General features: G+C 40.6%; 1 protein-coding gene across 1 annotated transcript in view; it reads right to left on the bottom strand.

The window, feature by feature from the left end:
• CAMK4 (calcium/calmodulin dependent protein kinase IV) overlaps window positions 1-22,964 on the bottom strand; it is a 156,958-nt gene extending 133,994 nt beyond the window's left edge. Inside the window, exon 1 of the mRNA XM_072358846.1 lies at window positions 22,646-22,964. Within this exon, the coding sequence (XP_072214947.1) occupies window positions 22,646-22,767 (122 nt within the window). The 5' untranslated portion in view covers window positions 22,768-22,964. The remainder of the gene's footprint in view (window positions 1-22,645) is intronic.
• Window positions 22,965-24,301: the final 1,337 nt, after the last annotated feature.

Raw genomic sequence — 24,301 nt, 5'->3', positions numbered from 1 at the left:
TAGAGTTGAAAGAAACCTTTAAAGGTCATCTAGTCCAACTCCCCCATAAGGAACAAGCTCTTATTGTCATGGCTAGATCAGGCTGCCCAGGACCTGATCCAGTCTAATTCTGAAAGTCTCCAAGGACAGGGCATCCACCACATCTCTAGGCAACCTGCTCCTGTGCCTCACTACCCTCACTGTAAAAGATGTTTTTCTTACATCCAAACTAAATCTTCCCCCTTTGAACTTGAAGTCACTTCCCCTTATTCTGTCAACAAAGACCCTGCTGAGAAGTCTGTCTCCTTCTTTCTTGTAGCTCCCCTAAAAGGCTGCTATCAGATCACCTATTTATGGACAACTCTAAGCAGTTTTGCACCATTAGTTTCAGTCAATACTTACACTTATTCATTCTACTTCCAAACAGTTAAACAACATTGATTTTTTTCTACAATAGAACTGATACTGTAATGTACAGCCATAGATGAATGTTAACACAAGGAAACAATGAACTAATAAGTTAAAGAATCAGCAGCCAAAATTACTGACTAGTAAATACTGAGACTCTTCTTATAAGCCAGGCTAGAAAAAAATAATTTAAGCACGAATTTCACTGGCTATCAATAATATTTTTTCCAGTCATTCAGCCACACATGTTTTTCTCAAAAGCTATACAAATTGACAACTGAGTCATTTCCAGTACCACTGGAAAAAGTCTGGCATTGATGTATGACTTCTAATTTTCACTCACAATCTCTATACAAAAAACAACATGTAAGTACTATTAGCTAAGAGTTTTTGTAATTCTTTGCTTCCTAAAATGCTCTGACCCTTAATCAGTTCATCAAAAAAACAGATGAACTGATTACTCGCAACATGTGGATGTAGAACAATTTTACAAATTCTTATTCATCTTTAGCCATATAGGTTTCTTCTTGGAAGAAACACCATGTGAATGCGTGTGAAACACAGTAAAACCACACAAAGACCTTCACCTTGCCCAAACAGTAATAGAAGACATATGATGAAACATCACAAAGATGAAGGGCAGTCATCTACTTCTGCCTCACTCCTCCCTTAGGCCTTCTATTGACAGGTACTTGCCATAGAAGAGAGGCAGGAGAGCAGCCTCTTTCCTATTATTCACTGAATGAAAAATATTCTGTTTTGAATACAACCTCTACAGCATTTTTACAATATCAGCAAAACACATTGAAAAGCAGATGCACTCTGATTTTAAAACTTAAACTCTTTACAGACAGAACTGTGATAGAGCTGATGTTGGACAAAGTGAAGTTTTACCTATCATAGAATATTTCTTTAGTGGGAAAACCTCTGAAGATAAATGGTAAATATTTTTCTAACCAAGGATTCTTCAAATTGAAGTCAGGGAGAAGAAGCAGAACGAGTCATGAAATCAATAGATAAAATGAGCAATTGTATGTCATCAGTGCCAGCAGGGACTCACTCAGCACTTTAACTGGAACTCACAGATAAAGAAGCTCAAAAAGTGTTCTGCAACAACTTATACACCTACCATCTTAGCCCTATTACATAGGAAAGAAACAAACATTACAAGCATTTTTAAGGTTTCTGAGAGGCACCTGGAGAACTGGAGGACTATACACTTAATTCATGTTGGCCAAGTCATTCAAAGCTTTAAACATAGGATCAGGGGATTTAAGGGTATGTATCATAGCCTGAGGAAGAATGAGTAGCTTCTATAAAGGTATATCATATCTCAAAACTGCAGGGCTTCTTTGAAAGATCAGGCGAGCATTGTGAATAAATAAAATTTAGTTGATCAGCCTACTTAGATTTCCAAAAGCTATTTGACTAAACCCCTAATGAAAAGTTCCTGTGGAAGCCACACGAGAAGGAAATACACTATTGGCTGGTTACAAGGTACAAAACGAGCAAGGAGTGCTCGATTCTAACACTGCACAGAGGTCACCAGTGAAGTCTGACAGAGCTGGCATGTCTGCTCAGTGAGCCAGAACAGAAGCTCAGATAAGAAATGAGGTGATATATGGCTGCGGAGCTTTTTTTTGTTTGCTTGTTGTTTTTTTTTTTAATCAAAATTGTTCATAATACTAGGCTTCTGCCCAATGTAAGTGCTGCAAGAAGACTCTAATGAAATTCAGGGGTATATTACTGAATGGCAGATTAAGTTCGGTGTAAATGAATATTAAATTACGAATATTCATCACAAGCCTGATTTTATATACAACCTGGACTAACTAGAACTCTATTATCACAAAGAAATCTTGAAATTTAAGTAGAATTTCTACAAATTATTATCTTGACACCCAACTGTTATTAAAAACAATATAAATCACCAATAAACAGTCGTAAGGAAGGATAAAGTATCTCCTGTATAAATCCCCTGCAGAGATATTAATAAACTAATAGGACACAGTCTTAAGAAACTTGCTGTATCTGACTCAGGTTAAGCAAGTTAAACCTGATGAAGTTAAAATCATAGACTCACAAGGTTCGAAAGGACCTACAAGGTCATCTTGTCCAACCATCCTCCCATTACCACAGCTACCACAAGGCTCTAAACCATATCTTGTAGCTCTTCATCCAGACACCTTTTGAACACCGCCAGGGACGGCAACTCCACCACCAACTTGGGCAGCCATTCCAGTGCCTGACTACTCTCTGACAGAAAAGGTTTTTCCTTACATCTAATCTAAATCTCCCCTGGTGCAGCTTGCAGATATTTCCTGTTGCCTGGAAGAAGAGGCCAAACCCCTCCTCATCACAGCCTCCCTTCAGGAAGTTGTCAAGTCCAATGAGGTCTCCCCTGAGCCTCCTCTTCTCCAAACTAAACAGTCCCAGATCCCTCAGCTGCTCCTCAAAAGATTTGTGCTCCAGACCCCTCACCAGTTTTGTTGCTTCAGGTTAGGCTTCAGAATCCTGAAGCCTGGTGGACTGCTCTGGACCAGTATTCTTACATGCTTGCCCTTTTTTATTTAACTTTGTAGGTTATTTGCTTCTTGCTACAGATGTCAGAAGATGCCTAGAATCATCTCCAATTCACTCAGTTCAGCTGTTGTTACACTGTTAAAGTTGAACAAATACAGAACTATCAGATCATTTCATATTTATACTAGAAATATAAGAGGTTTGCTCCAAAAGTAATGCCTACTGTGTTAGTATGTTGTCTCACAATGTCAGAGACAGATGTCAGTGCTGTGGCAGTAGAGACTGAGCCTTCCCACCAATATTCCCTTACTTTCTGTGGCTGTGTAACAGATGGCAGCACAGGGGCAGCCTGACAAAATGATGTCTGACATGGAAGTGCATATGAAGCAAAGGAATGTCACTGAAATGCAGAAAAAAATGCACTTACTGACATTTTTTGACACCTGCTAAATGATTATGGAGTCCAAACAGTGGGTAGGAGCACAAGAGTAGTTGGTTTGTTTCAACAGTGGCAGTGGTAACACTGGTCACCTCCACCAGTGCAGAATTTCACAGTGTACCATGGAGGCTCTTGTTCATCACCAGTGAAAACGCAGGGCTAATAGTATAGACTGTGTTGAAAAACAGTGTAGCTGAGATTCCACTCCGTCAAACAGCGTTTGTATGCTCTTTGTATTTGCTATAGTTTCCATGGAATCATTACTTTCAGAGTACCCTACGTATAGGCACATACTACTCAATCTATAGAAGATGGGATTTCTAGGTGAGACTTCGAGATTTTGAAATGACTCTGAAAATAAATGCTTGCTGTTTCTAGATTAGATGTTTCCAGAAATATCAGCATGAATCTTATCCATCCTACTACTCAAGTTACTTTTTATTGAAAGCCAAATGTAAGCTTTGCTTAAATACCACAAAGTACATACAGTGTGCTACATACTCATCTTTGACTGCAACAGTGTCAATTTGTATATATTTTCCATTAGTTGGATATTAACACTGTAGAACAGCACAACATCAGCCACCAAAGAGATTTTGATTTCAATCTGAGGTAAGAATGTGGCCAGGAGAACTTGGCTGATCCCTTATTGATGTCAACAGATCAATACCGAACTTGCATCTATCAACAAAAGGACACTAAGAACTATCCCAAATCATCAAAATAGCCCCTGGTATCATGGGCAACCATTTCATAAAGCCTCCTCTGTAGAATGATCACATACAAATTTTATGCACATTTCCTGCGTCACCTGTCTGTATTGAAAAGGCTGTTACAGAACTGCAGATGGCAACACATTTTCTCCTAGATTACATTTGTTTTTGTAACCACAGTCAAGTTACTTCCCTTCTCCTTTTTGTGCAGGAACAGTCCTTTAATTTAATTGAAATATTCTACCTCACAGGTGTGATTCTCTGCTGGAGAACTATCATCACCTTTCCCCTGCACCATCTGCTCCCAGCCCAACTCCTCCACAGTACATTTTCAGATGATTAAAATTTACAGATAAGTTTAAACTAGATTTTTCATAATACATACAAAGGGCAGTATTTTGTATCACTGTTGCCATCACAGTCACTTTTTACATCTGTGATAATTATGCTGGATGAAAATCAAGGACAAATCAGGATCTACCTCTCACATACATAATTTTCAAGTGCCATTTAAAAACACACTATTATTCATTTTTGTTTAATAGAGTTACTAGACCTGAGTCCTTCTACATTCAGGAATGATCAATTTGATCTACATTCCTAAAATGGGAAGAGGAAAATGGGAAACCTACCCAAATAATGAAATTTAATCCCTCATTTCTCTGAAACATCAAGATTTTGTCAAACTTTCTGACTAGCATACCAACTATATCCTGCTTGGCACTTGCTTCAAGAAGACAAGTGCAGAATGATCAACTTCTCAGCTTCTGAAACTGTGTCCATGAAATACAGAGGACAATATTTCTTCCTCTCTGCTTAAAGGAGATTGAGATCATTTTCTAAAGAAAGTGCTAGGTGCTTAGAGGAAGGTGAAAATAGTCCTAGACTCTTCTAACTGAGAGGAGAAAGGAGTTACTAAAATAAATGAAACAGATTCAACACTGGTATGGGAAATATTGCAAGAACTTTGATCATTACACTATTTCAGTTTAACTGAAACAACGATGAACATTTTTATAACACTTTTATGCTTTTTGGGATTTCTCTCCCTCACAAGGAAACTTGCCTATGCAATCTAGCCTTCAACAAAAGCTTATCAGAAACACACTGCTCTTCATTACTTCAGTGCCATTTTGTTCCAACATGCACATTTGAGCAATATTATTTTGGTTTGCTAAATAATCTACTTAGTAATTTCATTAGCAATTCTGGCAGAAACTTAGAAGCTCAACTTGATGATGAAGGTAGGAGACATCAGCAATGCAAGTGAAGGCTATGTTATGAGAAAGGAAGAGCTATGCTACCTGGAGATTGGGAGCAAGAAGAATGGGGAAAAGATTAACACTGTTAAATGCTGTTTCAGTCACTGCAGACAAACAGGGATTTTGCTGTAAGACAGAAGTTTGTCAGCCACAAACAGGAAATGAAAATGGAACACAAAATTTAGGCAACAAACAAGTAGATGACAATAAATAAGATAACAGCTGTGAAAAAGGCAAAATTGATCCTATCCAGTTCAACAGTGTTTATTATCCTTATTTAAAAGTCTGAGAATGTTATGACTGTAGTCAGTAGAAAAACGCAGCTTCAGCAACATCCTTCTTTTCCAACAGGAGGTCATAGCGTATGAACATGTCATGATTTTGTTGTTTGTTACTGGTATTCCACACCATTACATCATGCAGTGCACTGGGAGTCAGAGAGTAAATAGTGAAGCTCCAGACTCAGAAGAGAAGACTAAACCACAATTCCCAGAAGACCTCACTTTTTCAGTTCTGTTCTCCAGGGAAGGGAAAGACAAAACTGACTGGAAGTCAGGAGACTATTTCTTTGTTCCCTGGTAGTTTTCAGAAACTCTTTCATTTATTTATTAGTTTCAATCCCAATGAAATTGTATTTTGCTACTATACACAGTAAACTAAGTTTGTTTTCCTCCTCAGATTACTGCTGCTGTTTTGTTGTTGTTGTTATTGTTGTTTTCCCTTTTGTTCCTTCCCACTTTCTTTCCCCATTCCAGTTGGTAGGCTTGTGGGACGACTGTCCCCCAGTCACAGATAGATACAGAGATAAAAGCATGACAGAATGCTGCTCCACTTTTGGTATAACAGGTAAAATACAGTGCAAAGAGGGACCAAAGATAAGATGAAAGCAGGAAAAACAAACGTCTGTATTAATACTCTCATAAGACACCACTGTACAACTGATCCTAAATCTGGAGAATTTCATCTTGTATCTTTAAGAAACAATGAATGCAAAATGGGAAAATGCTCATAAATTTCATTCAAAGTCGTTGAAAAGTTCTACGCTGTGAAACAACACATTATTCCTACCATGCTGATGTTTTAAAATAAGATAGAGTAACTGAAAATAAAACAACTGCTAGTGTACTGAAATTCATCATGGGAAGGAAAATGGTTTTTCATCTCTGTCTATTCACTCTTACAAGCATTTGAATATTCAAATAAAACAATCTGTAATAGACATGACTATGACTCTCCAGTATGAAATGTGGTCTTCCAACAGGTACGTGCCATTGTGTATACCATCCCTTCTACTCACTATTGTTCTGCTGGCAAATTCACATGGGTTGTAAGTAGTAAAGAACATAATAAAACAGACTCACGTATTCAGCACAGTTAGAAGGCATGGTTCATAAGAAGCACTGTGTCAAATTATTTTAACAGGCTATCTGGTAAACATTCATTGTATTCCCTGACAAACATAACCAGTACACAAAATACAGACTGACAGTAGAAAAACTAACTCTGTTTTTGAAATAAGTTTCACTGGCTTTAATTTATATGGTCTTCTGCAAGTTCAATTCTAATATGATTATTTCCATCATAAAAGATGTTTCACCTTATTTCAAGTCACATAGAAATAGACCGTGAGATGGTCCTGTTTTCTTTCCCTTCTAGTATGAAAATGTTGCAGGAGTAATAAAAATAAACCAATCCAGCTGAAATGACTTCAAGGTAACTTGGGCTATTGCTTTAGATCAGCCAAAGATTCAAACGGAAAAAAAAAAAAAAAAAAAAAAAAAAAAAAAAAAAAACCTAACAAAATAAAACACCATTCTGCTGAAGAAGAGAAGGCAGAGGAGGAGACTCAAATTGTTTTGTCATTTGAAATGTATGACTCTCTAGAAATAGAAGAGTATTCTTTCTCTGCTACTGCCAATCAAATAAACTCTATGAGCAAGTTCTAATAGTAATAAATGCCTTTTCCCCTCAGTTTTATTCATGTTCCACCTTCTTTCTAGCACCTAAGATATGAATTATGCATGGAAATGGGATCTGAATTTAAATATTAAAAAAAAAAATTACCTGCATATTTATTATGATGGAGATGGGTTTCATCTCCATGAGAGTGAGAATGAAAAGCATTCCTATGAATTTCAGCATACCTCTTTCAATGAAAATTTTCCACCATATTGACCCAATCTGGCAACTGATTAGTGATCCTACTCATACACAGACTTAATTTTATCTACAAGCTCTAATTCTATTCTTGCTGTATTTAAGATATTCTTGAATTAAATTTATCAATTTCTCCTCTTCCAGCAGGAAATAAAATCAATGCATTACTGCCTTTTTCTAAATTATTTTTTTATTTTTTTAAGCATCAAATGTACTGCTTCAGAAGTAGTAGTTATTTGATGTTGCAAGAATATTTTATCATGACTAGATTCAGCTGTCTTTCAGTTTAAGTCAATCTCCTGCTAAATAAAGACCAACATATAGTGTGTGAATGCTGCACTCTCTAAACACATACAACGCTTACATTTCATGTCTAATTGCAACGAACAAATCAGAGTGACAGGTACAAGACTGTTCGTCATCTTTTTTCATATAGGCACCCAAAAACTGAAGTCACTGTAAAAATATCATATGTCATTTTCTAAATAGTCATCACTATCATGTTATCATGTTAGTGTTTCACCTTGAGTACTGTGTGCAGCTTAGGGTTATCAAAATATAGGGAGGACAGGAAATTATTTGAGAACATTCAAAGGAGGGTTATGAAGATGGGGAATGGTCTGGACAGGAAGACCAGGGGCAGGTCCCCTCGTTTGTTCAGCCCAGAGCTGAGGAGCGGCCCTGTGGCAGCTGCAGCTCCTCAAAGGGAGTAAAGGGCAGTGCTGAGATCTGCTCTGTGTGACAGAGACAGGGCCCAAGGGAATGGCATGGAGCTGTGCCAGAGGAGGGACAGCTAGGGGTCAGGGAAAGGGTCTGCACCAGAGGGCGGTGGGCATAGAACAGGCTCCTCAGAGCAGGGGGCACAGCCCCAAGTAACCAAGTCCAAGACAAATCTGGATAACACTATCAGATATACAGTTTGAATTTTAAGTGGTCCCATGTAGAGCCTGGAGTTGGACTCAGCAATCTTTATAGGTCCCTTCCAACTCAGTATATTCTGCACTTCTAAAAAGTGTTAGAAAAATCAACTTTTCAACCCTGCTTGTTGTAATTTTACTAAGCTAATCAGCCAGAAAAGCATGAAGGTTTGAAGAGAATTTAGGGAGGTAGATTGCTTGTTGTCCATACAACAAAAAGAACAGGGTGGGATGAATACAGCAAAAAGAATGGGGTGGGATGAATACAGCAAAGCCAGAAGGTGAAAACATCCATGCACTCCTATCTTGCGTGTGTCTAAAACCAGATTATGTCTATGATGGCATAGAAAACTGACAAGTGAACATCTCCCACCAGGAAAACAATCAACTGGCACTGTATTCATATACCACAGCACAACTGTAGATAATCTAGAAAACAAATAAATAGTAAAAAATAATAATAATAATAATTAAAAAAAAAAATAAGAAGCCAATATTCAATCATGACAGACTTTAACTTGAGGCATCATAAGACCTACTAGGTGATCTGTTTTCTCTGCAAAACTATACTGTAAAGCACCTCTATTTTTAAGAAATACTATTTTGTGCCAAAGGAGTTGAAATAAATTTCTGGCCAAAGTATGTTCTTACAATAATTGTTGGTCCAGAATATTAGACCAGTGCAGGACACCTAATAAATCAAATGGCAAACACCATTTTGAACATTTAATGAATCTGAAAGACACACTTTCTTTAGTCTGAATAAAATTCAAATTTAGTCTCCAAAGAGCATAAGCAGGTAAGAGGACTCATTATCAACTGAAAGTTGTACAATCAGCCATTCACAGAAGGGACATGAAAATCCACTCTTTTCAACACAGTATTTATTTGTTTTTATTTTTACTGCCAAGAACAAAGTAAAATCCCATAGCATAACAGTCTTTTGTACTGGCAGCATGCTTCCATTAACTGGATTATTCAGGCAAATCATTAAGAATATTATTTCAAAAGTACACTAAAATAATACCAGACTTCTTATTCAATAGATATTAACACCTCACACACTTTTTTTATTTCCATTCATTCATGACAGCAAAGTTACTGAATGTAATTTATTCAGATTAAAATGAAAATCCTGGATTTTATTCTGAGCTACTCTCAACTTAGTTACATGCATTTGATATCTACTAGTGTCAATGGTTTGGGGTTTTTTTTATATGGGGGAGGGGGGAAGTCCACAAACAATTCAAAATTTGCCATGAAATGATACAGTTGAGAGATTCCCTCAATCACATAATGTTTTCATACTGTTTCCATGAGAAAGCAAAATCAAGATAACTGGAGAATATTTTTTCATACATAATATTCAGTTTTCCAAAAGCTAGCGGGGCAATTAGGGTCATCCTCTAGAATAAAAGCATTAAAAATATGTAGTATTATCTCACAAAGGCAGCAACCTGGTAGATATGGACATGTTTCAAAGACTAACACTAAAAGACAAGGAACTTGCAATAAAGAAAACCTGAAATTCAGAGAGAAAGAAAACTGTTCTAGAATGCTACCTCTTCCTTAAACATGATTAAGCACTTTTTTTCCCCAAGAAGCTTGGAGAAAGGCTAGAGGAAAAATGCATCGTTTTTTTCTAGCAGAGTGTTTGAGGAAAATAGCTGAGGAGATGAAATCAGTTCTGAGGTCAAGTTGCATTTTTGGCAACTTATCCATGGCATATGGACACTCACCATGAGCAATGCATCTAAGCAGAGACTATACATTTGTTCAAAGGTTTAGATTTGGGTGCTGATGTTACTGAGGAATTTTGTGCTTGTTTTGCCACTGCTTTATCCATCCCAAAGGCCAACATAAATAGTTAGATGATGATAAGTAGATAGTAGCCTTAATAAACTGTAAAGATAATTCGATTAATGGGTTCTTGTTCCTCATCTTTTGATTTACATGCTACGGTTCTTGAATTCTAACAGGAATAGCTGCATAAGGGAAAAAGACAACTGAGTTTTTCAGATGATAACTTCAGTTATGTTGCAATTAACATGCAATCCTGACCATGGAGTATGGTGGTTCATGCCCAGTAATTTCCCTCTGGTTATCCTCTGAAGATCAAATTCAAGAAGAGCATAGGTTTTGCTTGCTACAGACTCAACGGTCCCTTCTAAGGTCATATTGCTGTACAGTCTCATATCTTTATTTTACAAGGAAAGCAATAGCTCCTTAGGAATCTGTCCTGAGATCAACAGATGCAAATATTGATAGTTTCTGACAGTCACTGTGTTAGTGATAGTTACCTATTACAATTAACCATGCAATTTTTGTGTTCATTCTTTCTCTACTTGTAAGGAAGCAAAATTGCTTCTGACAGGTCCTTGGTGATACCAGGCAAAACATTTGCGAGTACACCAATGGTTAAATACAGAAAGAAAAATGGGATTCATCCAACTGGTGCAGGGGATTTCTGGCTATGCAGCACTACTTTGTAGGAAGCAGCCTAGGTTCAAGAGAAACTCTCCCTTTAGTGGCTGGCCCTCAACACGTAACAAAGGAGGTTACACCCAGTGTCTACCCCTTCTGGTGCCATGGAGAGCACAGGTACAAACATTTGCCTGTGCTCCTAAGCCAGCCACACCCATTCTTCAGATGCTCAAATGCCAGTTCAAGCCATGGCCTAACAGTTCCTCTACAATTCTACAATAAAGAGATGCATTTGCAACATGTATACACTCTTATCAACACTACTTCATCTTTCCATTGTAAAAAATATATACTCTAGGAAATTGAGGACATGCAGTGCATATGTTTTGCAAGCATACAACACTGAAAAATGTTCCAGGATATTTCAATCTCAGTGATCCTTTCTATGGCACCATGCTGACAGATCTTAAAAAACACACCTTACATACACAGTAACAACCAGCCCTCGCTGCCCAATAGCCTCAGGGGAAATGTCATTCTGCCCTAAGGACACATAATCCTCAGCAGTCCTAGTACACCAGAGCTGCTGCAAAACAGATCATTCTGACCTGAACCTCCCCTGTTAAACCCATTCATGACAAAATACGAGTTTTACTTTGCAGGTTAGATAGAGCTGGCTAAGATTAACAGGTAATGATCTGAGGCCTTGGAGAGGAGAAAGGGAGATGTGCACTCCTCCTGCCTTGAAAGCTAGAATTCCATGAGTTTAAAAACATAGGTAGGCTGGGAAATCACATCCTGTGCACTTTTCTTTCTGAAAAGACCTTTTGTAACACTGAGATAGAAAAGTAAGGAAAAAACAACATGCTTCTGTAACATAAATATTCCTAAATTCAGTTCTTAATTATTAGCTACCTGACATATCACAGAGCTGCTGGCCCAGACAAACACACACACACACAATAATATATATGTATATTATATATATATAATATAAAGTAACTTAGGAATGAGTTTGGTTTTTAAGACCAGGAAGCAGTAATTTAAAACATTTTCTGGCGATTCACCAAAGACAATGGTAATGCAAGTAAGGCCAAACAAAGTGTAACTAACAACAAACAGAAGAGTACTCCCAAGGTATCAATGACTGTAAAAGCTGTCATTCCAACCTATTTTTTTTAAAGTGGAGCAGAAAGGGAAAAAATGTAAATAACAAAAGTTGTAAAGACATTAGGCAAACAGAGGAGCAAAATTCAGCATCGCTGTTTGAAAACACACAGCATGTTTGCCTATCATTTCTCAAAAAAACATCATCACACTGTAAAAAGATTATCCCTTGTGAAATTAATGACATTACTCAGACAATAAAGGCCTGCCTATTGTAAAGAGGGGGGAGCAGAACTGGTAAGAACTCCTAAATTAAGAAGTTAACAGAAAATATGCAAGATCGTAAGTCAAAATTCCTCTTCACTGTGAAAGCACAGAAGATTACAATTGTTTTCTTTTTATGTAATCAGAAGTCCTACCTAAGATTCATAGTTATTGTACGTTTGTACATAAGTATTTGAATCTTTGTACTGAAATTTTGATACAACATTTCCCAGAGACAGGCCAGTCATTTGGCTAGCATATGACCACAGAAAAATCATTTGTCAAAGCCAGCTCAGTCACTTGGACAGCTACAATAACAAGTGACAAGGCTGGGGACTATTCTTGTGTTAACACAAATGATGTCATTATCTCGAACTGTATATGTTTAGAAAAAAAAAAAAAAAAAAAAAAAAAAGCTTGGTATTCTTCAGAGCACTTATTTCAAGAGCTATTCATTTTCCCCAATTTTTTTTTTTAATTAAAAATATGATAACCAAAATAGCTGACAAAAAAAACAAAAAACAAAAAACAAAAACAAACAACAAATGAACAACAACAACAACAAAATGGACTAAAAGAATAAATGGCTTAAAATAAAGAAGCAACAGTTCTGTGACATAACACTTTTCATCATGAATAGCACTTTAAATACGTGAAAGCTGTGAAAGTCATACAGCATGATCTTGTTCCAACTATTCCACACTGCTCCAGTAGTCATTTTTTAGAGACACGTTAACAGCTCAATTTATTGGAAGAACAATACAGTCAGTATACAGACTAATAAGCATACAGAGATAATATAATACTCTCCATGGTCTAACTATTCTTTCACTGCCCATTTTAGGCACTAGATTTTCACTTACACAGTGTATATTCTCAGTGGCTTACAAGTTAATTAAAACTTGGGCAGACAGACAATGACCTGAGCATTACATTGAACATGTGGTATCATAAGCACCCTATTATCATGCAGCAGAGTAACTACAGTTAGGTCCAAACCAGGGCACTGGCTAGCAGCACACTGCAGTGGAACACAACAGTGGAGCGTGGTGTCAACGCATTAACACAAACATACAAACTTTCTGCAGCTTCTGTTGCAGACAAGATCTAATCTAGTCTTGTGAACTGAATGTTCACAAGAGGTCTGAGTGGATTACATGTTCCTGAACCATATCTTCTGGTTCAGTTACATTCAGTCTCTGTGAAGTTACATTCTCATCTCTGTGCCTGCCAAGGATGCACCCTCATGCAGACAGAAGCACAGTGGGAGGGAGTAACTCGGGCATTTGCTTCCAGTGCTTCATTCATGAACCAAATTAAAACTTCAGTGTAGATGCACCCACAAATTGCCCTTTAAAAAAGAACAGTGAAATAAATTATTACAAATAAAATCTCAGAGCTCCTGTAAATGAAAACATGTAAATACATGCCCTCATCAACAGTCCATTTTGGTTCACATTTAAAATATAACAACTTTGTTTCAATTACAGTACTTGAGTATAATGCAGTTAGGAATTCAATAAAACATTACAGGCAACTTCGTTCACACAGTCAACCAGGCATTACTTGTATGATTCTATGATTCTGTGATTAATCAGTTCCTGAAAGGCAGTGGGCTTTGGCAACACTAGTTTCTCTGATGTGACTAGCCACAAGCACTGAGCTAAACATTTTACCCACAGAAAACAGAATAAAAAAACCTATCATCTTCCACCGTGCCATGATGGAAGCAATGCCTCAGTCACGATATTATCAGGATTCAGGTATATACACATCAACCATCACAGGAAAAAAATCTCTTCCTCATTTGTTTTTTAAGGCTCTGAGAAGCAGGTGCAGAGTCTGTAGTTCAATGCAAAAATCCCTAGCTGCAAGAGAACATTTTTGTAACAAATTCCAACTGTAAAACAATAGTCTCTATCATTCAGATAGAGTTACTTTTTAGATAAGTAAATAAGTAACACCTAAAACAGGCATTTGGACAACAGATCAGCAGCAAACTTTCAAGGAATGGTTCAAAATGCCTGACTTTTTTCTCCAAAATACCTGTCATTTTTTCTCCTAATTAAAGCCCTCAGGTGAAACTGCATGTCCATCTTCAAATTGCCTTTATTTACACAATAGTACAGGAAAACTCTTTTCCTACTTCCTCAATCAATTTTGTTGTTGTTGTTCTGAATCAAACTGTTGAAATGATCAAGATACAATTAAGAAAATACCCACATTGGTTGTTAAAACCTGGATAATTACGTGGTCAAGCTCTGGTTCCCGCTACCCAAACCAGGCATTTCACCAAGAACACTGGGCTGAGAAGTTATAGGCCTTCTATGTAACACATTCAGTGCTTTGTGACAATTTATGATTCTTTGCAGGTAAACATATATTTTAAGAGGGACTGATTTCTCCCACCTCTTAGAGACGTATCTTACTCAACAGAAATCTCTCTAATGTTTTTTTTCTGGCCAACTTAACACGGAACTGCCTTCCCCACAAGAGTATAGCTTCAACAGAAAGAGTAAAGTGCATGTTCACCATGGAAGAGCCTGTTCTCATACGTTAAGGACATTTTTCAAGGAGGAAGATGAGGCAAGCATAAAAGAGAATTTAAATCTTCAATTAAGCTTACAATACCAGTGCAACAAGTGAAAAAGACAATTCTCCATGTCCACCTACCTTGTGGATGCCGTGGCCCCACAGGGATGCTATATCTTATCTTTCTCCTTCAACCAGAGCTCCACTATAACACAGCAGCATTATGGGAAGCCTCAAAATCCCACCTTCAACAACCTTCCCTATCAACTGACCAGCTGCCTTCACAGAAACTCTTGCTACTCTTCTGCAGATGAGAGCTGCCAGGATAAGAAGTAAGATGCAACTAATGTCACTACATGGCACAGGGACAGGCAAATCTATACCTGCAGTTTTTGGTCAATGACAGATTTCCAAGAGGAATTCTCACCCCCATTTAGCAAAGCACCCTCCACACAGATTTGGACAGCTAGCACTGCATACTGTCAGCAGCACATGCGTCTCCCAGAAAATCATCTAATCCAGCACTGAGAGTTGCAAACCATGAAACAGAAGTATTGATGAAGGAGTAACCTACCCCAATGAAAAACAAATATTTTCCAGAGTAAACATAGAGAACAGTGTGTATAATAAATGACTATTCCAGTAGACAGAAAAAGACCCCAGATTTTTTTTTCCATAGAATCATAGGGCACCTCAGGTGGCACAAGAAACATCAAGTACAACTCCTTAGTCCACATAGCACCACCCGAAAATCAAGCCATGTCTGAGAGCATTATCCAAATGTTTCTTGGACTCTGGCACATGGGGCTGTGCCCACCACTTCACTCTAGTGAAGAAATTCCCCCAACACAGCTCCATGACGTTCTCTCCAGCCTTGTCGCTGCCACAGAGAGAAGAGTTCAGCGCCACCCTTCTGCTCCTTGTGAGGAGCTGCAGCTACCATGAGGCCTCCCCTCAGCTCCTCTGCTCTGGGCTGAACAAACACAGAGATCTCATCTTCTCCTCAAAGACCTTGCCCCTCAGAACCTTCCTCATCTTTCCAGTTCTCCTTTGGGTGCTAATAGTATTTTTCTTTCTTACGTTATGGCACCCAAACTTCACCCATTGCTGGAGGTGAGGTCACACACTGCAGAGCAGAACAGACAACCCCTTCCCCCTCCCAGTGGCAGTGCTGAGTCTGGTGCACTACAGGGTACGGTTTGGCCCCTTGGGCTGCTATGGCACACTGCTGCCTCATGTTCAACTTGCTGCTGAGCAAGCCTTATCAGCAGGGCTGCTCTCCAGCATCTCTCTTTGTTTATTTTAATGGAGGAATAGATGGGAAACTTTCAAAGCAAACATTCTTTGAACTTCAAACCATCAAACACAAAAGCAACTCATTCCTATAAAATTATAGATACTGAACAGAGCAGCCTTATCTCACCCACTACTGCTATTACAGAAGTAGATGCTTTTATGTCAGCATTTATGAATATGATAGACTGAGTGAGATTTGTCATTCTACAGAATGAAATAAAAGTAGGTTGCTCTGAAAGTAATGCCTCCTATTTATTTCCATGGAAACCACAACAGGTACAAAGAGTAAAATTGCACTACTTGATAGAGAAGATTCCCAGCTATAAAAAGGTATTTTCAACAGTAGTCACCATTATCAGCTATGATGTCAAGCTCTGGTTGAAAATGCATATCTCATCATTGTTAACAGTGTGTTTCGGGAAACAATCACCTTCAACCTCATACTGGTTCAGTAGGTCCTGACAAACTTGCATATGGTGTTCACTCTGCTATTTTGTGAGCGTCTCTGGGACCCATATGACACAATGGTTTGCAATATTCCAACACTGCCACCATTGTTCCAAATGCATTGAAGCCAATATTCTGCTTCATACAGAGTCTCATGTTTGCAATCCATCAATTCACATGGGTGTGCTGATCAAGACTCTTCATTTTGTGGCATGACAGCTGTGCTTGGCTGTCTGGAATATGGCTTGCCTTTCCTGTCTGAAATCACCCACTGCCTCAGTGTGCTCACATCCACTGTTTGGACTCCACAAGAATTCAGAAAGTGTCAACTGAAGCCACTTTTCTCACGTGGAGGGACTGAGCGACACATCTTCACATCCTACACACTTTCACATGAGATTCCGTTTTGTCAGACTGCCCCTCTGCAGCTATCTGTCACACGGCAACAAAACATACTGGAATACTGGTGGGAAGGTTCAACCTCTGCTGCCATATCACCAAAACCTGCCTCTGATGTTGTGGGTCAACACAATAGAACCATAAACTCACAAAGTTGGAAAGGACCTACAAGATCACCTAGTCCAACTGTCCTCCTATTACCACAGCTACCACAAGCCATTAAACCATATCTTGTAACTCTTCATCCAGACACCTCTTGAACACTGCCAGGGATAGTGACTCCACCACCAACTTAGGCAGCCATTCCAGTGCCTGACCACTCTCTGACAGAAAAGGTTTTTCCTTACATCCAATCTAAATCTCCCCTGGTACAACTTGCAGCCATTTCCTTGGGTCCTGTTTGCTGCCCAGGAGAAGAGGCCAAACCCCTCCCCATCACAACAGGAAGTTGTATAGTGCAATGAGGTCTCCCCTGAGCCTCCTCTTCTCCAGACTAAACAATCCCAGCTCCCTAAGCTGCTTCTCATAAGATTTGTGCTCCAGACCCCTCACCAGTTTTGTTGCCCTTCTCTGGACACATTCCAGGGCCTCAATGTCTTTCTTGTAGTGAGGAGCCCAAAACAGATCACAGTACTCGAGGTGCAGCCTCACCAGTGCTGAGTGATTACCTCCCTGCTCCTGCTGGCCACACTATTTCTAATGCAGGCCAGGATTACACAGGCCCTCTTGGGCACTTGGGCACACTGTCAGCCAAGCAACAACCATCACCCCCCAGGCCCTTTCCTCTTCACAGTCATCCAGCCACTCAGCCCCAAGCCTATAGCGTTGCATGGGGTTATTGTGGCCAAAGTGCAGGACCCAGCACCTATCCTTGTTGAACCTCATCCCATTCACCTCAGCCCAGTGATCCAGTTTATCTACATCCCTCTGAAGGGCCTCCATACTCTCAGGCAGATAGACCCCACCTCCCAACTTGGTGTCATCTGCAAACTTACTAAGGGTACGCTCAATCCCCTCATCTAGGTCATCAATGAAGATATTAAGGAAGATGGGCCCCAGTACTGAACCCTGGGAACACCACTTGTAACAGCTTGCCAGCTGGACTTAACTCCATTAACCACATTAATGCCTGTTGGGCATGGCCCTCTAGCCAGTTCCTTACCCAGTAAAATATAAGGCATTACTTTCACAGCAGTCTTCATAGCACATAATCCACTCTATGGACTTAAATTCTCTGTCCTCAGAACTCCTCAAGGCACCCATGATTCAGCTACCACTATAAATTCAAGGAAAACTACAAGTACCAAGCATCTTTAGGTTTTCAGCACGGATCTAACTGAAGGTAGCTTTGCATGACTCAAACTATTCTTCTTACACAAAGAAGAATTCCCATAAGATTTATATATATATATATATACTAATTTTCTTTTATGCTTGTTTACAAAACTAAAAGCACTTAGCATTTTGTAGAAAATACTTCCAAACTCTCTTGACCATTTGATATATGTGCAGTACACCTGCAATAGTAACATTTTTCAGTTTCAAATCAAATTATAATGAAGTTTGACACAACTAGGCAAGAAAGTGCAATTTAGTAAAATATTAATTAAAATTCCAACGAAGAGAAACTTTTGTAATATTTCTGTGTATTAAAATGTTTGTTACTTGATTACTTCTTCCCTCACACAGTACTGTTATACCAATCCTAATTTCAGAAACACCATACCAAACTATACTGCATGTGTTATAAATGGCTAACAAAATGTTTTAGTCTCTATGGAGTGCACAAGCTTAGAACCCAAAATTATTAAAATATTTTTCCAAGAGTGTGAAAAACAATCTTTCAGCTGACATACACTCCTGAAAAAAAAAGCTGTAAGTCACCAATGCATCCACTTTCAGAGAACTAACAAATACATGTTGTGAAACAAAGACCAAACTTTCATCTTTACAGCATTTCGGAAATGGACTAACAAAAAGGTAAAGTAGCCAAGCATTAAGTAGGATGTAAAAATAGCTGTCCTGGTTCAGAATAATAGTATCATTCAGAATACTGTCTGTAAGAGTGGCTGAACATAGATGCTTCAAGACGAACATGAATAGAGCAAACCTATATCAATACTGTCAAATCATATAACACTGAAGAACTTATGGTTCAATAACTAGCAATTTTATATTTAATTAGTTTCAATAGGTTTCTCTAAAGTAAACTAACCTAGCTGCCTCTTGTAAATATACGGCATCCATAGCATCCAGTGGATATGAGATCCATCTCCTAACTAGACACTGTTCTACACCCAACTTAGTGATTTCTCTCCCATTCCCACCTGCTTCTATTCACCTAAACTAAATTTCATTTGTTATTTAAATAACCTATCAGTCCAGCAATGTCTTCCTGTAATTCTCCACAGGTAATATTGTCTTTAAAAGCCCTTGATGACTTATGACCAGCAAACATCGCTCTTCATCTCCTATACTTATGAGTCTGTGAAGAACTGTGGGCCCCCATGAAACCCCACAGCTGAGCTTCCCAATCTCTTCCTGTCACTCCTTCATTTGCCCTATATGAATCATAGGACAGTTTGGGTTGGAAGAGACCTTTAAGATCAAGTGTCAACCTCCCACTAAAGGCAGGAACACCTCCCTCTAGACCAGATTGCTCAAAGTCCCATCCCGCCTGGCCCTGAATGCTTTCAGGGAGGGGGCATTCACAACCTCACTGGACAACCTGTTCCAGTGTCTCACCACCCTCACAGTAAATAATTGCTTCCTAATATATAGTCTAAATCTATTCTTTTTCGGTTTAAAGCCTTCTCTTTGTCTTGTCACTACCTGCTCTCCTAAAATGTCCCCCTCCAGCTTTCCTGTAGACCCCCTTCAGGTACTGGAAGGCTCCTACAAGGTCTTCTCCAGAGCTTTCTCTTCTCCCGGCTGAAGAGCCACAGCTCTCTCAGCACATCCTCATAGGGCAGGTGTTCCTGCCCTCTGATCATCATCATAGCCCTTCTCTGGAGCTGTTCCAACAGCTTGATGTTTTTCTTGTATTAGGGGCCCCAGACTTGGACGCAACGCTATAGGTGGGGCCTCAGGAGAGCAGAGCAGAGGGGCAGAATCACCTCCCTCAACCTGCTGGTCACACTTGATGCAATCCAGGATACGTTTGGCCTTCTCAGCTGCAAGCACTCATTGCAGGCTTACGTCGAATCTTTCATCAATCAGCACCCCCAAAATCCTTCTCCTCGGGGCTGCCAAGGAAGCAAGATCCACTGATCACAATGGCTAAGGGATTTAGCAGGCACATTCTGCAGAAAGATCTTTTTCCAAGGGAACTTCCATACTTGGCAACAGCTGTCCAAATACAGGCTTTTGCAGCCTAAAAAAAGACAAATGCCAATCACTGTATCTTGAAGATGTTTTAGGACAGTGCCTCCTGATACTAATTTTAGTATATTATTTTTACTTACTGCATCTAACAGGATGATTTAACCACACTTTACAACCTTGCCTAGATAAACCATCACCACCAACAACTTGAGTATGCTTTGTAGATATACTCAAACTCACTTCCAAATTAAAAGGCTGAATGTAAGATTACCAGCAGCATACAATACAATTTTACAGTACACTTGGGAACCACAAGGGATTATTGGATCTCTTTAAGATTTGCAAAGACACACATGAGCTGCTGGAATAAGCCTGAGATTTGCAGCAGCACTCTGGCTGCTAGCACACAATGCATGGGTTTATCTGGGTTCACCATTGGACCTGAGCACCAGTTCCCCTTGGAACACGTATCCCTTGGAGATCTCTGTCCCACCAGCACCCCATGATCTTTGTTTCAGATTGTTACATTCTTCCATTTGCATTCTGCTTTTATTTTAAATTTCATTCCCTAGTTCTGTCCAACAGCATAGCTTACACAGCTCACCTAGCTGGGTGTGGTTGTTTCTTACTAAAACCTCCTGTTACAGTTTCGGAATCTGCTGTCTGTGCCTCCTACAGCGGCACTCTCCTTGCATCTCCACCCTGCCTGGTCATTATGTACAGGGCCTGGTGCATACACTGAGGTGCAAAGGACATTATCCTTGGAACTAATAACAATCAGAGTTTCACCACTGGTGCTCAGACACCTGACAACAGACATCTAGTAGGGTAGGGACACCCTACTCTAGTTGAGTAGGGACACCATTCATGGTACAGAGATTCACTCAGGACATGGTTATGTCTTGCTAACACACCTTGGTAAGAGATTTACTGTTTTTAAGTTATACTAGCTTTGCTAAGATTCGATATTAGATTCATTTTGCACCCCCAACCCTCTGTGTAGCAAATAAGGAAGGATATTTAGCCATTTTGAATCTCGTTAAGTTGCTGTTATCACTGCTCAAATTACCATCTTGTTTATATCAATAAATATCTTTCTGCTTTTTGAGAGGAGTGTGCAGCAATTTGGTCTCCTTCTGCAACACCTTGCAAGACAGAAAACCCCACTATGCTGCAGCTTTTAAGGACTTGACTTCCTCAGAAGTCAACATTTTCAAGCGCCTTCTCAAGTTATGAGATGAATGCACCTCATGTATCAGCAATATGGATTCTCCAAAAACTAAGCTCACATTTTCTAGCAGGTATGCTGAAAGGACTCCAGGCAAACCACACAGAGCAGCACTTATTCAGGTGATAAGAGTTGCTATCAACTGCTGTTGCTCAGCAATGTGCACTACTGTGTCAGTTCTGGAAACACAACCAACCTGACTACTTCCTCCTTTACATTTTTATGTTCCTGCACAGATGTGTGATAAAGTACCAGCTTCTGAAAGGGCATAAAATCCTGCTTAAATCTGAGTCACAACAGTGGCAAAAAGGTAGCAGCAAATGCTTGAGACCTAGCCAGCAAGCCAAGAATAATGTTTTATTGTGTTCCTACAGCTTCTCCTGCCCCTTTTATCTACAGAAGGCAAGTACAGGTGTGTTCATAGCAGTACTTTTCATTGTGTGTCCTCTCAGCATAGAAATGTGCCAAGGAACCATAGTATCACCTGCAAATTTCCCACTGTCATCTGGGATTTTAACAAATGATTGTTGTTAGAATTCACAATTGCTGTTATCCACTGATTTGCTGACTGAAGTCATCTGGTGCAAGATTCTTTCTAACGCTTCCTTTTCCACTATCTTTTTTAAAAAGTGTTATTTTCTACCTGTAAATATAAACCAACGACTGGATTTTGAATGGGGAAAACCTGAATCTTACACGGGGCTTCAATTTAAAAATAAATAAATAAATACATTTTAAAAAAGAAAAAGGAAAAAGAAGGAAACAGACAGACAAACTGAGGACTTGGGACCCTTAAGCAGGAGCACCAGGGCAGGACTGACTGCAGTCCGCGGCTGACAAGAGGCCTGGTTACGGCCGCTGCCCGGGCTGCGAGCTGACACCCAGGCTGAATGGGGGGGACAGGGACTGCAGGTCTGGAACGTAGAGAGGGAGGGACAGGCAGCACCTCCGGGTCCCTTCCCTCCTACCGAGGGGACGCAACAGGGCACTGGAACCCGCCGCTACACGACACCTGACTAACACGAACACACACCGCGGCTCGCCCCGGGGCTACCACCTCACTGCGCCCATCCCCGGGTCCCCGGAGCTCGACCCCTGGCTGCGTCCCTCCGCCCGCAGCCACCCCGCCCCGCGGCTTTGTGCACACCAAAGTTTCGCCGCTCCCGACCCAACGATGCGGGGTCCCGCCCCGGACCCGCCGCCGCCCCCCGGGCTTCCCCCCTCACCGTCCCAGCTCGGACTCCAGATCGAAGTAGTGGGTCAGGGTGTCCTTGTTAGAGCCGTCGATCCAGTAGTCGGGCGCAGGGCGGCTGGCCGAGCCCGAGCTCGAAGCAGAGGTGGAGGGCATGGTGACTTTCAGCGGGCCGGGACGGCTACCGGGCGGTCCCCCTCTCCGCGCCGGCTGCAGGCTGCAAGAGGCGGGCGGTCGGAGCAGCGGCTGCAACGGCTCCCCAGCGGCTCCCCCAGCCCGGGGGGCGGGCCCGGGGCGGGGCGCGGGGCCGCGAGCGGGGGCTCGGCTGCTGCTGGTGGTGGGCGTGGGCCGGGGCTGGGCGGTGGGCGGTGGGCGGTGGCGCTGGGACGCGGGCCGGCAGGAGGCGAGCAATGCGGCTTCCCGGCGCAGGGCTGGAAGGCGGGTAAGGAGATGAAATTGCCGTGCTGCAATGGCACTCTGAGCAGGTTATGAAATCTGCAGCTCACGAGATGCATGCGGATGTAGCATTTGTATCGCTGGGTATAGCGATCCCAGCATGGAGTGTCGGTACGAAGGCAGCAGCTTTTGGTTTGATGGTGAGATCCAGCAGCAGCAGCAGCAGCAGCAGCCGTGTGTACCTCGCATGCACGGCACCAGCCCCGCTCACGGCCCCTCCGTGCCACGCACTCACCGCCGCCCTCGCTCACGCGGGCCATGTGCAGGCCGCGCCGCAGCGCTGACATCGAGTCCGGTCCTCCCGTCTTCAGCCACACGCCTGCTTCTGAACGCTGAATTTCTTGCCCGGAGCACAGCGCCCTGTTCAGAGCTATGTGTATAGTCATGTTTCCCAACCTGTCTTGTTTTCCCCCTACAAACAAGTCTGACTTCTGCTGTTCTCAATGTTCCTTCCCTAACACAGGGGCAAGAGCTCTCCACTTCGAATGTCTTAATTCCTCAAAGGGTTACATATATAAAATAAAAAGAACAAATAAGAAAAGATCTTCTTTGTTCAATCAGATAATAGACAAAACATCTGTTAGTCTGGCCTTTTCAAATGGAAGGATACAAAATAGAAATACGAGAGACAAAAGAGTGGTAATACCCTTCCTCATCAAGTTCACTTCTTGCTGTTTTAAAATTAAAATACAGATCCCCATCATGATTTGAAATTTCATCTTTTTGGAATAATCTTGGGACGAGTGAAAATAAATAAATAAATGAAGTAATAAAGTAATCCTGAGCCCTGCTTTGAAAACCAGAATCCCCTCAGACACAAAGTAGCAGAGCATGGCCAGGCCAGGGCTTGAAGTGAGCACCACTGCATTTCACTGCTGCACGCTGCATTTCACTGCTGACCGTGCCACCACCTGGCTCCTAGCTCACCCTCTCTCTCCTGGCCGGTGTGGAACTTTTCTTCATGGAGCTTTGGTTGCTAGGTGACATTTCCTTCTCTCTTGCTATGGCATTTCCTGACACATCTCCTGAGAAAAGAAGCGGTCACTGCTCATGAAAACCCCCTACGCTCACAGAATGGCCAATCAGCACACTGTAAGGCAACTGTATTCTGTACTGTATTTTTGTTCAGTCACATATCTAACATATTCTGTAACCCATAGGATAGATATATTTCCTATGTGGAATTTTTGAACAGTTTAGTGGATTTTTATTTATTTATTTTTTAATCAAATTT

Source organism: Excalfactoria chinensis, chromosome Z (assembly GCF_039878825.1).
Source record: "Excalfactoria chinensis isolate bCotChi1 chromosome Z, bCotChi1.hap2, whole genome shotgun sequence".
NCBI classification, from domain to species: Eukaryota; Metazoa; Chordata; class Aves; order Galliformes; family Phasianidae; genus Excalfactoria; species Excalfactoria chinensis.
The sequence above is the reverse complement of the archived record's forward strand: the minus strand, read 5'-3'. Positions and strand labels throughout refer to the sequence as shown.